Raw genomic sequence first — 13,227 nt, 5'->3', positions numbered from 1 at the left:
AATAATACTCTCCGTTTCAATTTATGTGAACCTATTTTCTTTTTAGTCCGTGCAAAAAAGAATGACCTCTTTCCTTATTTGAAAACAATTTACCTTTATGCAATGATTTATAGCCACACAAAATATATGTGCTTTATTTTACACCACAAATTCAAAAGTCTTCTCTCTTTTCTTAAACTCCGTGCCCAGTCAAATGAGTTTAATAATTTTAGGATTTAACTATTGATAGAAGGAAAACTTAATTCTCAACATAAAAAAAAAAAAAAAAAAAAGAAGAGTCAAATTCGACTTGCAAAATTGGCAGATAATATTCAACTAGATGTACATACGTACATGTCTTTCAAAATAATATTCAACATATGTTTTTTTAAGATAACAGGCTTCCCATTTCCAAATTACTCCTCCATGTTGTTCTCGATTGAGAGATTGATCGATCTATTACATAAAGTGATGTTTTTTTTTTTTGCAAGATCCACAACTATCTCCAGATATCTGATAAATTTCTTCTTTTTTTAGTGTGAAAAAGATAAATCTTTATGTAAATGCTTAAACGTGAAAAGAAATTACAAGAGTCGTACTAACAAAGTGATTCTAGCTTTTCGCTTCCGTTGTTTATATCTGCGATGTTGCTCGGATTCTTCGAAGGTGCGTGTCGGATCCTCCAAAAGTATGAAGTGCAACATCATAATGAAGAGTCCGCACAACATTTCCATCACATTGATCGATCACCACCATCCATGGACAACATGGTTGCAAGTATCCTTAATCCACCTAAAGCTCTTTCTAAGTGAACCCTTCATCTTACCTTCCATAGCATAAGCTTTATATCCAACAACTCTTCTCTTTCTTTGCAATTCAAGATCATTCAAATTCCACCCTTTTATAGATGAAGATGACATCACTTTGCTCTTATTATTATTGCTCTTTTTCACCTTATCCATAGAAAAATAAGGAACATGAGAAGTACTATAACTCCTTAAATCTTGCATGCTTGTTGGTGCTGCTGCTGTCTTCTGCATTCTTCCTTCTCTTGTTGACATTGATCTAAAATTTTCCATTATTAGGAAGGAAAATGAGATCTTTAATTTGTGATGGGGTTTGGGTTTAGAGGAAGGAGGAGGAAAAAGAGAGGGTTAGTAATTAGGCTTTGCTTCAAGATTTGGTTTTGAGTAACTATAGATTTATGTATAAAAGGTGGAGGTGACTTTATCTTTTTATTCTATTCTTGAGTAGCTTTTCCTCCTTTTTCCTTTTCCTTTTACTTTTTCATTATTCTTTTCGTTAATGGAGTAATGTCACTCCGATAGTAATAGGTACAAGACACTGAATATTATTTTTTCTTACGAACTCTATATAATGGTTTTAAGAATACATATATATTTATGGTAAGTCCTCAGATGTTATTTATCAGTAGTGTAGTCTGTTGTGATATTTGTAGTAAAATTTTAGATCTTACCGAGGACGTGTCCTTTGATAGGAGAGTGTTGAAGTCGAGAATTAAAATAGAATGTTAGTAGGTAGTCGAGCGTTTTACTTTTTCTCTTTCCTGTACCGGTAAGTTTAGTGTTAGTATGTTATCTTTGTATTCTTAGATTGCTATCACTGCCTATCATTTGATTGCTATCTTTCGCTTCGATATTTTTTAATATCTTGTTGTTGCTTCTTGTCACTACTTCTTTTCATCTTTTCTTTAGCTTAGGGTCTTATGAAAACCATCTCTCTGTCCTCCCAGGATAGGCGTAAAGTTTGCGTATACCCTACCTTCTCAAACCTCACTTATGGAAATAAACTGATTTGTTATTGTTATTGTAGAAAGTACAATTGTGGGAATAAGTTGAGGGGTAAAATAGTTTGAGCATTTATAGACTAAAAGACAGATAGTATGCATTTTAAAAAGCAATTTAAGGTGGAAGTATTGCTCGTTAAAGTCAGCTTTTAACTTCCGATAAGCACAATCGTTCGGGTTGCCTAGTTGGTTTGGATGATGGTCATCTATGCCTTTTGGGTTGAGTCTGTCACATAGGGCTTGCCTAGTGCGGTTTACATCCCCTGTGTGGTTTGTAGGCTATTACACAGGGGGGAGGTTTACCCAGTGCGCACAAAGTACTCACCCGAAGGGCAGAAACTGTGGCAGAAATTGTAGCGGCTGCGAGTTTCCCCTCTTACCAAAAAAAAAAAAAAAATTCCGATAAGCACTTATCTTAAAGGTAGACGAGAAATTCATTCTGAATGAAAACCTATCCACACGTAAATATTTTTTCCTTGGGGGATGGTAGATAATCTACCCAACAAAATCGATGTTATTACATCACATCAATTATATATATATATATATATATATATATATATATATATATATATATATATATATATATATATATAAAATTTAATTATGATTAAATATTAAATATTCCCAATTTTATAAGTTTAAAGTTTAAACCGGGAGAGGGGGGGAGTTTTGAAAGCAAATAGAAGGAACTAGTTCTCTAAACAGTGTTGAGGGCTAAGTTTCGATAATTTGAAATAGAGATACCATAATGCCAGATTTCACATACTTAACAGCAAAGACATCATGCAATTGAATCGAAATAATTAGCATTATAATAATACCTATGATAGTCCTATCTGAAGCGCGGACACAGCAATCACTCAGGTGAATAGAAATTCATCATACCACTGCTTTGAACTTTTACCAAATACTCAGATTATGCTAAAAACAAGAAGGGTTTCCCGGTTGACATCATAGCTGTAGTTTATGTGTGATTTTACACATATCTAAGATGACATATATTTATTCATAACTTTTTACCAATATAAGAGGAAATGGCCTAAACTTTTCAGTTTTTTCCTATAACGATAAACTCCAGGGCAGCATGCTTACACCTCAATTATTTTACCGGATGTTTGCTACCTCCCACGAGCACAAGTACTGGATAACTCTGCCATCAAGGCTTAAGCAATTGAAAGAAATCACCTAAAGTTTTCCTTTCTTGTTGGGATATGAACCTGGTCTCCAAAGTTTTCACCCACTTCATTGACCACTAGGTCACGTCCTTGGATCTAAAATTGTAAGTTTCCTTTTTAATTTATTAGCAAGAAAATAAATATAAATATGAATTTAGATATTGGAAAACACCAAAATAATTTTTTACAATATAAAACATCTCCAAGAAGCTTTGCATTGAAAAACAGCATGCTCTTGTATGAGCTCCCAAACTGTTCAATCCAATATTTCAACAAATGATCACTTTCTCAGAAAAAGTTAATGAGGGGTGGAACTTGATCAACAAGAATGAATCATGAGTTCTGTTCAAAGATTGAAAAGGAACATGCCATGGTTGTTGAAGCAGTAACAAAAAACAAAAATTCAAGACAAGATTACTGCTCGGACCATGATTTCCAAATCCTCTACTCACATTTAGTACGATCCCTTAAAAATCGTATCAATATATAAGCCAATTTCAAAAAAGAACCATATGCACTGTCATAATCAAATAAACAGCGATCCTACTGGGAATACTTAGCAATTAACCTAAACTGCAAAACAAGAAAGTAATATTGTCACGGTACATATACAATAATAACAACTATGCCTCGTTCCTAGGGGTGGCAATTGGGGGGGGCAAGGAAAACGAAAAAACAGAAAACAGAAAATACAAAAAAAAGAAAAAAAATAATTGCGGGGTTGAGGGGTTGGGTGGATGGTGCAGGAAAACGAAAAAACAGAAAATTGAAAACACAAACAAAAAAAAAGGTACAAAATTTTCTTTTTGCTGGGGTAGGGTGGGTGGTAACTAAGTAAATTTCTAGATAAGTTGGGTTGAGATCCCTTTGTTTTGGGATGAGTTTCATGGGTTGTATTCGGGCTACTTCATGGGTCAGAATGAGCTACAAAAAATAATGAGTTAACTTGGGATCAGCCCAAATTGACCCATGAGCTAAAATTTTGTAGCCCAACCCATTAATCTCTGGGCGGGTTGGGCAGATTGGATGGGTTTGGGCTCAAATTGACACTCCTAGTCGTTCCCAAACAAGTTAGAAACTGTTACAATGCATATACATGCATAAAATTGATCAGCAAGAGAACTAACACAATTGTAATTGTCAAAGCAACTGATTTCAATGGTTCATAGATCATAATCCCAACGTTACCATCAAAGAATAAATGGTACTTCTCAAGAACATAAAATGACTACAGCAAAAAAAAAAAAAAAAAAAAAAACAATTAGCTACTGTATGCCATAAAAAAGTGCACCTTAAATTTAGTTGTCCGAATGCTAGCTACTGAACAGCTTTTTCAGTAACTAACAATTGGTACAAAACTAGGAGCGGAGGACCATTACAAAGGTGCATCCTTGAAACTTTCTGCAATCGCTAAAGATGCATTCTTGAAATTTTGCACGAGTCTAATGACAAAAGACAATTGACGGAGAACACAAAAGTAAGGGAACAACCATTGGCAACCCGGTGCACAAAGCATCCCGCATTCACGCAGGGTCCGGGGAAGGGCCACACCATAAGGGTATGATATAGACAGTCTACCCTAATACAAGCATTAGTAGCTGTTTCCGTGACCTATATGTCATACGGAAACAACCATTGGAAGGTGCTATATATATTCACTAGCAAGTCTCTGTTTTGTAAAATTCATACCAAGTCTCTTTTGAACATAATTTCAGAGTATATGTTCAAAAGATACGAAAACACCTCTAGAAAGCATACAACTTGCATGAAACAATTATAGCACCCGAAGTGTGGCTCTCGTAGTCAACAAAGTGAAAGGAGAACAGTGGGGTATCAAGTTCAAATCCCAATAGAGGCGAAAAAATATTAGGTAATTTTTTTCCATCTAACTAAGTCTTTAGGCTAATTCATACCTAAGTCTTTAGGCATAGAATTAGCCTAAGTCTTTGCGCATAGGATACCCCTGATGGAATAGTGTGTGCAGGCTGGTCCGACCACCAACGTCATTAAAAACATTATTGCTATTCAAGGTGCAATTTAATGGCATGCAGTAGCTAATCATACGATACAAGTGTCTTTTATACCTAATTTCAGAATATCTATTCAAAAACATGTAAATACATCTAGAAAGCATGCAACTTTTCATGAAATAATTACCTTACTGCTCAGCCTGAAAACAATTTCTCAATGTATGATCTAAAATTTCAGTAACAATTGAAAGCTACTAACATTAAGGCCCAAAAATTAAACCAGCACAAAAGCTCAGATAGGTACGTATCGTTTCACGGCCTGTTTCGCTGCAACACTGAGCCCTACAACAGCACCACCAATAACCCCAGCAACAGCCGCCGACCTCAGCCCCGCCGCTGCCCTATAAAAAGCTCCAGTCCCTAAACCCGCCACCACGCTATTGATCACGTCATCCGTATCCCTAATCGCCACCATCCCACTCTCCATACCCGCATAAATCAGCCCAATTATTCCGACACGGTTCCCGAATTTCCTTCCCGTATGACCCGACCCGTTTAAGATCCTGTTAACCCGGAGCTTTAAGGTATCCCCTGGCTCGGAAGCTTTTACGCCTTCGATGAATCCCTTACCGGCGCCGAGGACAGAACCGGAGAGGTAACCGATGCCGGTGAAGTACGTTAGGTTTTCTCCCCATGATCGGCGTTGTGCGAGAGATTCTTCTTGGAAGAGGAATTCAGGGGAAGTGGGGAGTTTGTAAAGGTTTTGTATAGGGACTTGGAGATCTTGGTATGGGTTATAGAGCCGCCGTTTCTGGCCGTCGCCGTCGTTGTCACCGGCGTGATGTGCCATGGCCGTTCGGATTTGCTTCTAAGATTAGGGTTTAGGGTTTAGGAATGTTGAATTTGAGTAATTGGAGTACACGTATAGAAAGAGAGAAGTGGTACCAAGGTTTCTCGCATGGCCGTGCGTAAATACCGAATTATTAGTGAAACCGAAAATTTTGATTGGTTTAAGTTTTAAAAAAAATTGATATTAAGTATGATATTTGATAATAGCGAAATAACGATATCGTACCGAAATATATATTATATTATATAATACACATATTATTAATTATAACATAAATATAAAAAATTTAAAATTTTACTTTTCTTTATTCTCTAAGTTCATCGATTAACTCTAAACAAGTAACAAGACATTTCTAATGATCAAATTTATTCCTTTATCTACAGTTTTCTCTTTCTGGGTTGATATTTATTGGTTTTGGACAAAACTTTTGTCAACAAAATGTTTTTAGTTTTGTACTTTTGAGTAGTTTAATTCAGAATATTACAGTCCATGACTCTATGCACTAGTTAGTGTTCAAACCGAATAAATCGAAATTACCGAACCGAATAAGCCGAAACCGAAAGGAGAAAAATCGAACTATACCGAATTTAATTAGGTAAATTCGGTATGGTATTGATATAGTATTTTAAGAAATCGAATATCGAACCGAAATATCTAAATATCATACCGTATCGACCGATGAACACCCCTAGTTTTTCGTACGTAGGACCTAAAATAGAGTGACGTGCTCTAACGACGATTTCTAGGAAAATACTAAAATATTGTACTACTAAAGTTATAATGATATTTGGGGCAAATTTAAAATAGTCCTTTAAATATACTTATTTCGAGTTCTTTAAATTTGCTAAGCACAATCGTTTTTTTTTTTTTGTGTGGGGGGGGGGAGGGGGAGGGGTGTATTTAGAGATTTTATATACCAGAAAAAAAAAAGTATTTACAAGCAATTCTAAAAAAAACCTCAAGATAGGTAGGAATGCCCCCACTCTACAATCTGCCCTACTACAAAGCTTCAAAATTTATAAAAGTCATAACTACTACACTCATAACTAGCAGAAACTAAGGATAGTAATTCATTCTGTTTCATTGGCTTGCTATTCTTCTATTGCCTGCACCTCGAACATGTACATCTTGAACAATCTGTCTCACCAGAGTAGCATCTTCTCTCCTTCTATCTTGAAATATTCGTTGGTTCCTTTCTTTCCAGACATAGTATGCACATCCAGCCAAACGCATTCTATAGATCTCTGCCTTGCCTTTTTTACCATTCATGGACCGCCCATGCTTGCTCATCCACCCACCCCATTGCTTGTCTATCCACACCCTGCCTTTTTAGCAATTGATTCCATATTGAAGCAACAAATGAGCACTTGAAGAGTAAGTGGATTACAGATTAAGCTTCTATATCACATAAAGAGCATATAATATTACTCGTCACTCCCCATTTTACCAGTCTATCTTTGGTATACAACCTTCCATGGGCCACCATTCTAAGAAAAAAAATCCATTTTGGGCATCCCATATTATTACAAACTAGTCTCTTCCGTGGAACCTTTTGAAACTCCCCTCTTAGCTTTATATACACCTCCCTAATAGAGAACTGTTGTATCTCCATTAGCTCATCAAAAGAAACGCCTGCTTGCTCCAAGAACTCTTTAGCTTTAAGGATTTTGTTCACCATCCACGATGCTTGTTTAGCACATATTCCCCAAACAGGTTTTGTTTTTATATAATAAGTGTGTAACCCATTGAATCCATAGTCTATCTTTCTTCTTATAGAGATTCTAGTAATGCTTACAAATTGTTGCTTTATTCCATAATGTTATATCTATCACATTTAGTCCACCAGAAGACTTAGGTAAACATACTTTGTCCCAAGACAATAAAGCTTTCTTGCTCAAGTCATTTCTACCTGTCCACAAAAACTTCCTACATACAGTCTCAACCAATGTAATAATCTTCTCAGGCAATACAAAAATTTATGACCAGAAAGTCTGTATAGAGAACAAAACACTTTTAATAAGCTGACTTCTCCCTGCATAAGACAAGTATTTTGCAGTCCATGAGGTAATCCTTCCAACCATCTTGTCAAGCAAAGGCTGACATTGCATTACTGTCAATCTTTTGCAACTTAATGGCACCCCTAAGTATCTGACGGAAGTGCTCCTTTAGAAAAGCCCAGCAAGCTAAGAATCTCTATCTGCATATCCTCGGGCACCCATGCAAACAAGATTGAGTTTTTGGCCTGGTTAACAATCAATCCTGAAGCCAATGAAAACTGTTAGAAACAGTCATACATCAGTTTGACTGATATCACATCACCCCTGTAAAACATCAGAAGGTCATCAGCAAAAAGCCCAATTGCACTATCTACATTTTGCTTCATCTAGGATGGTAGTTAAAATCTGGTTTTTATCTTAGGGTTTTCAGCACTTTAGTTAAATATTCCATCGCTAGTACAAACAAGAAAGGGAATAATGGATCCCCTTGCCTCAGGCCTTTCTTGGCATCAAATGGTGTAGTCGGCCTCCCATTTACAAGAATAGAGTGAGACACTATCTTTAGACAACTCATGATCCATTTAACAAATCTATCAGGAAAAGCCAACCCAATAAGTATTTGTTCTATGAACACCCACTCCAAGGAATCATATGCCTTTTGCATGTCTAACTCCATCCTACATCTAGGTGATAAACCCTTTCTTCCATACCCTTTAACTAGTTCATGCCCCCATAATAATATTGTATGTAATGACTCTCCCTGGGACAAAAGTTGATTGGCAGTTATCAACAAGATCATCCATAACTCCCTGTAGTCTTCTTGTTAGGATTTTAGAGAAGATTTTGTATATTGTCGTGCAGCAAGATATAGGTCTACAGTCCTTGACAGTTGAAGGTTTCTTGACCTTGGGAATTAATGTCACTGATGTGCAGTTTATGGGCTGAAACATCTCATTTGTATCAAAAAAGTGAAGAACGACATGTGTAACTTCATCACATATAAATGGCCATGCTTTCTTGAAGAAATATGCATTAAGCCCATCACACCCCGGGGCCGTCGTATCATCAATACTGCTAACCAGACTGATTAACTACTTCTGCTGATTTTTGTTAAGTACAGCCCCATCTTGAATAACTGTAAGGTTAATTGCGGGTAAAGCTTCAGTAGATGTGCCCAGAAGACTCCTATAAAAAACCACCACTTATGCTGATTTCTATTGCTTTTTTGTATACCCTATTGCTGAACATGTATCACCTTTCGAATATCTGCCACTGATTCGCTCCTTTGCCAAACCTATTTGGTGATGTCATTCTTTCCTTTATCTAGCTTAGGTTGAGTCTTCCTTTCAATCAATCGCTTACGATCATGCCCAATGGTTAGACATGTTGAGCAATATTCTAGTTCTCAATCATAAACTATCTCCTGCTCAAATATCTTTCCTCTAGGATCCTTCATCTTCACCTTTTTTGGCAAGGGTCCTGTAATGTCTACCTCGATTAACATTCGAGCAAATGAGATACGAGCGACTGAAGTAGTACACTCATCTGCAAAAAGTGGTTTGCCTTGGCCACTACTAATACGACTAAGAGTCCGTATTCCCCAATAATTAAGTGGAAAATTGGGAAATTTCACCCATAATGGCACAGTTCGTAGCACTTCATCATAGAAATTAAATTCAGAACTCCATGGCTTCATTATCATAGGCCTATTGTTAATTGTTTGTGGACTAGAGAACAATACCTCATTCCTTTCCTCGTAGCAGCTGAAAGAGATCACAAAATAGTATAATAGATTCGTGGTTTTTGAGAGAACCACCATTGAGGGGAAAGGAATCTCTCAACAACACCAACTGTTGGTGAGATGCTAATGACATACAAGATAATAGCCTGCTCCCACTTCTTATTTTCTTCTTCAATCTCCTCTTGGTCCAATTCCACAATTATCTCCCCTTCTTGTATCAGCAGAACTATGAAGTCCAGTTTCATTCCCCTAGAGGCCAGCTTAATCCCGGTGACAATATTGGCCCAAGTAGGGACACATTTGGTAGCATCAATCTGATCAATCTTCATTATCTCTTTAGTAGGGGTCTCTTGTTGAAACATATACGGAATAGCTCTTCCAGACTCAGACCTAGGGCTTTGAGTTTCCTTTAATTACATTACAATTCCACGGTCTCCGCTATTCGCAACCCTTGTTGTTGAGATAAGCTTAGTTATCCCCGATACAGAAGTTATTATCCCTATAGTGTCATCATTCCCTGGTAAATCACTTATAGCTTCATTGCCCTTTTTGGGCGGAGTATGCGTGCCCCCATCGTTGTGGTTTGGAATCCTAGTTGACAATTGAATAGACCCTGTTCCCAATCGATTTTCCACTAGCTCAGGCTTCTCAATTGCTCTACAATTCACCTTTGCTATCTTCAATTCTGATAATTGAATTTTGTTCGCAGATTCTTTCGTCTTGCCCCTAGCCATTTTCGGCATAGGCGTACGATAAGTTTCACCACTAACGTGCTCCAAGAGGAGAATTAACTAGAGAGTAGAGAGTATAGAGTACACCATCGCTTTTGGTATGGGTCAAACGGTTGATTCTGCGAACAAAAAATAAATATAAATTCACATATAAATTGTATGGATTTATTAATAGTGTCAGGCTTTTGGAAAAGTCACGTGGCATAGCTTAAAGAGAATAATATCACACCATATTTATAAATTAGCACGGTGTGACCCCCAAAGGGGATGGTCTTGGCGAAATGTCCCAAATTTTTATGATCTTAGCAAAACATCCTCCCTTTTTACTTGAACATCATAGCTCTTTAATTTTTAAAGCTGAAAATTCTTGTTTGATGGTAAAAAATAAAAGTTAATGATCGATTATTGTTAAAATTATTTAAATGTTAATACTTTATGCTTAAACTATTAGTCCAAACACAACTTTTTGGTGATTTACCGTAAAAATCTCAAAACTCCATTGTTGGACCTTAGAAAGTGTTGATTTTTTTTTAAAATTTTGTGTTATTCGACTAAATTGATGATTGTTCTTGTTGGTATTTAAAAGCTTTGTTTCAAAGTTGAGATCATTTGGAGCAGATTTGAGGTTTTTTGATCGAAATTGAAATCGCAAATTTGAAGAACACTTTGTTAAAACAACCCAAAAAAAGTATGTCAATCCGGCAGACTTCTATGAATAACTTAACAGATAGGTAGACAAAATATAGTATCAACTCTACCGATCCGGTAGAGAAATATCCCTAAAGAGCAGAAGTATGACAATCCGGTGGACTTTAATGAACAACTTAACAGATAGATAGATTAATAATAGCATCAACTCTACCGGATTGGTACAGAAATCCTGAAGAGCAATAGAGTGACAATTCAATAGACTTCAATGAACAATTAAATCTGGTAGAAAAATACATAAAGAGCTTGTGCGATTTCGGGGTCATTTTTTAAATACTGCCAATTTTGGGACATTTCGCTAAGACCACCCCCAAAAAGTCCCTTTTGTGTCAATCACCCCATCATATTAAGAGTATCTTTAAATTGGTGTCAGAACCTAAATTCGCCAAACGAATATGATGATGACAGAGTGATGTTACGAGGCTCGATTTGATCATGTTAATGGTAATAATAAGAATAGGGTTAGAAGGAGCAAATCTATATGGGTTTGTGTTGGGCATGAAAGTAAATGTTCTCACGGAAAATATTTTGTTGAAAATGATTTTTTAGAAAATATGTAATTATTTAATTTATTTTTCAATATTTAAGTAAAAAAGGACAACTCGGTGCACTAAGCTCCCGCTATACGTCGGGTCCGGGGAAGGGTCGTTTCTTATACGGAGATATAGTTCAGAATTTTATATTTCTTGTTTGGGAAATATTTTCCATTGTTCGATTGAAAGTCTTGAGATTCATCTTTATTTGTGCTTATCCAAATTACTAGAATTGTTTTCTTTTTGGTTGGTCAAGTGGAAAACTTGAATTTTATTCATTAAGAATATTGGCTTTTTGTTGTAATCTCAAATAATATAGTAGAAGGGACTACATGACATCACATTGAAATTTTTTTGAAAACAAAAACAAATAGTTGTAACTACAAATTTTGGTTTGTCACGGTTGGAAATTCGTGATTTCTTAATTATGAGAAATAATTCAAAAGAACGTATACAACTGGTTAAAAAAATCGAGAAAATATTGTTAAATATTTGTTTTGTGAGGACAAAAAAACTGGAGAATGTATACCTAGTGACTAACAGAGCTCAAACATACTAGCACCAATTAATATTATTCGTGAACGGCCCGAACCTGTTAAATAAATATTTTAACAAGAAATAATAAATTGAAGTATAGCCAGGGTCATCATCTAGTAAATCTGCAGTCTAGCATAATTTCTTGTCCATTACCACTCTCTAGAAGCTTCCTCCATTGAAGGACTTGTCGAGCTTGAGGCTTCAAGTACAGATTAACACTGATTTTAGCATGGTATCAGAGCGGGAGATATTGATAATTCGCACAAATTAATCGGTATGATTTACAGCAGCCTCGAGTTTATCGATCATTCATTTACTGAATGATTTTTTTTTGAATTTGAGCCCTTCAATGGCAGAAACAACAATTCCCTTTACGCATCCACTATACCTTGGTCCATCGGACACTCCCGGCGTTGTTCTAATCCCTGTGAAGCTAACAGGATCTAAGAATTGTGGCCTTTGGATCAAGACGATGAAGATCGCTCTATTGGGGAAGAGAAAGCTAAGGTTTGTGACTGACACTTGCACAAAGGAGTCATGTGAGACAGAGTTGCATGAACAATGGGAAATGTATAATGCAATTGTTCTCCCGTGGCTTATGAACACAGTATCAACAAAACTCCTTAGTGGGATTGCATATGCTTCAAATGCTCATTTGGTCTAGGAAGATCTAAGAGAATGATTTGGTAAGGTCAATCGCATGAGGATCTTTCAAATTCACAGAGTTATTGCTACTCTATCTCAAGGTACAGATTTTGTCTCTACTTACTTCACTAAATTGAAAGGTTTGTGGAATGAGTATGATGCCATGGTGCCTGCTTCTAATTTGAGAGAATATACTGAACACCTACAACAACAAAGGTTTTTACAATTTCTCAGTGGCTTGAATGACTCTTATGATCAAACTAGGAGACAAAATTTGTTGAAATACAATGAGTCTTCTCTTAATCAGGCATATGCTATGGTAATTGAAGATGAGTCTCAACATTCCTCTTCTTGCTTGAGCTCTTTGAGTCAAAAAGGTGATCCAATGGCCATGTAAGCTGGCAGGAGTCAAGGTTACAGGGGAAAGAAATCTTTTATGCAATGTGAGCATTGTGGACTTAGAGGTCACACAAAGAACAACTGCTACAAAATCATAGGATATCCTGAAGATTTTAAAGAGAAGAAGAAGTTTAACAATAGCAACACTGGTG

The 13,227-nt window shown here is 36.3% G+C and overlaps 2 protein-coding genes across 2 annotated transcripts; both read right to left on the bottom strand.

Moving 5' to 3' along the window:
* Positions 1 to 4,967: 4,967 nt before the first annotated feature.
* LOC104095189 (mitochondrial import inner membrane translocase subunit TIM23-2-like) lies at positions 4,968 to 5,905 on the bottom strand. The gene has a single exon (XM_009601243.4). The coding sequence runs from the start codon at positions 5,782 to 5,784 to the stop codon at positions 5,227 to 5,229; it is 558 nt and encodes a 185-aa protein (XP_009599538.1). The 5' UTR covers positions 5,785 to 5,905; the 3' UTR covers positions 4,968 to 5,226.
* Positions 5,906 to 8,193: 2,288 nt separating this feature from the next.
* On the bottom strand, positions 8,194 to 9,092 carry LOC138903276 (secreted RxLR effector protein 78-like). The gene is made up of 3 exons (XM_070191218.1): positions 9,037 to 9,092; positions 8,900 to 8,966; positions 8,194 to 8,541 (listed from the first exon to the last, which is right to left on the bottom strand). Exons 1-3 carry the CDS (start codon positions 9,090 to 9,092, stop codon positions 8,194 to 8,196), a joined length of 471 nt encoding a protein of 156 aa, XP_070047319.1.
* Between the last annotated feature and the right edge of the window lie 4,135 nt (positions 9,093 to 13,227).

This window comes from Nicotiana tomentosiformis, chromosome 12, assembly GCF_000390325.3.
Source record: "Nicotiana tomentosiformis chromosome 12, ASM39032v3, whole genome shotgun sequence".
Classification (NCBI taxonomy): Eukaryota; Viridiplantae; Streptophyta; class Magnoliopsida; order Solanales; family Solanaceae; genus Nicotiana; species Nicotiana tomentosiformis.
This window is presented reverse-complemented; position numbering and strand designations above follow the sequence as displayed.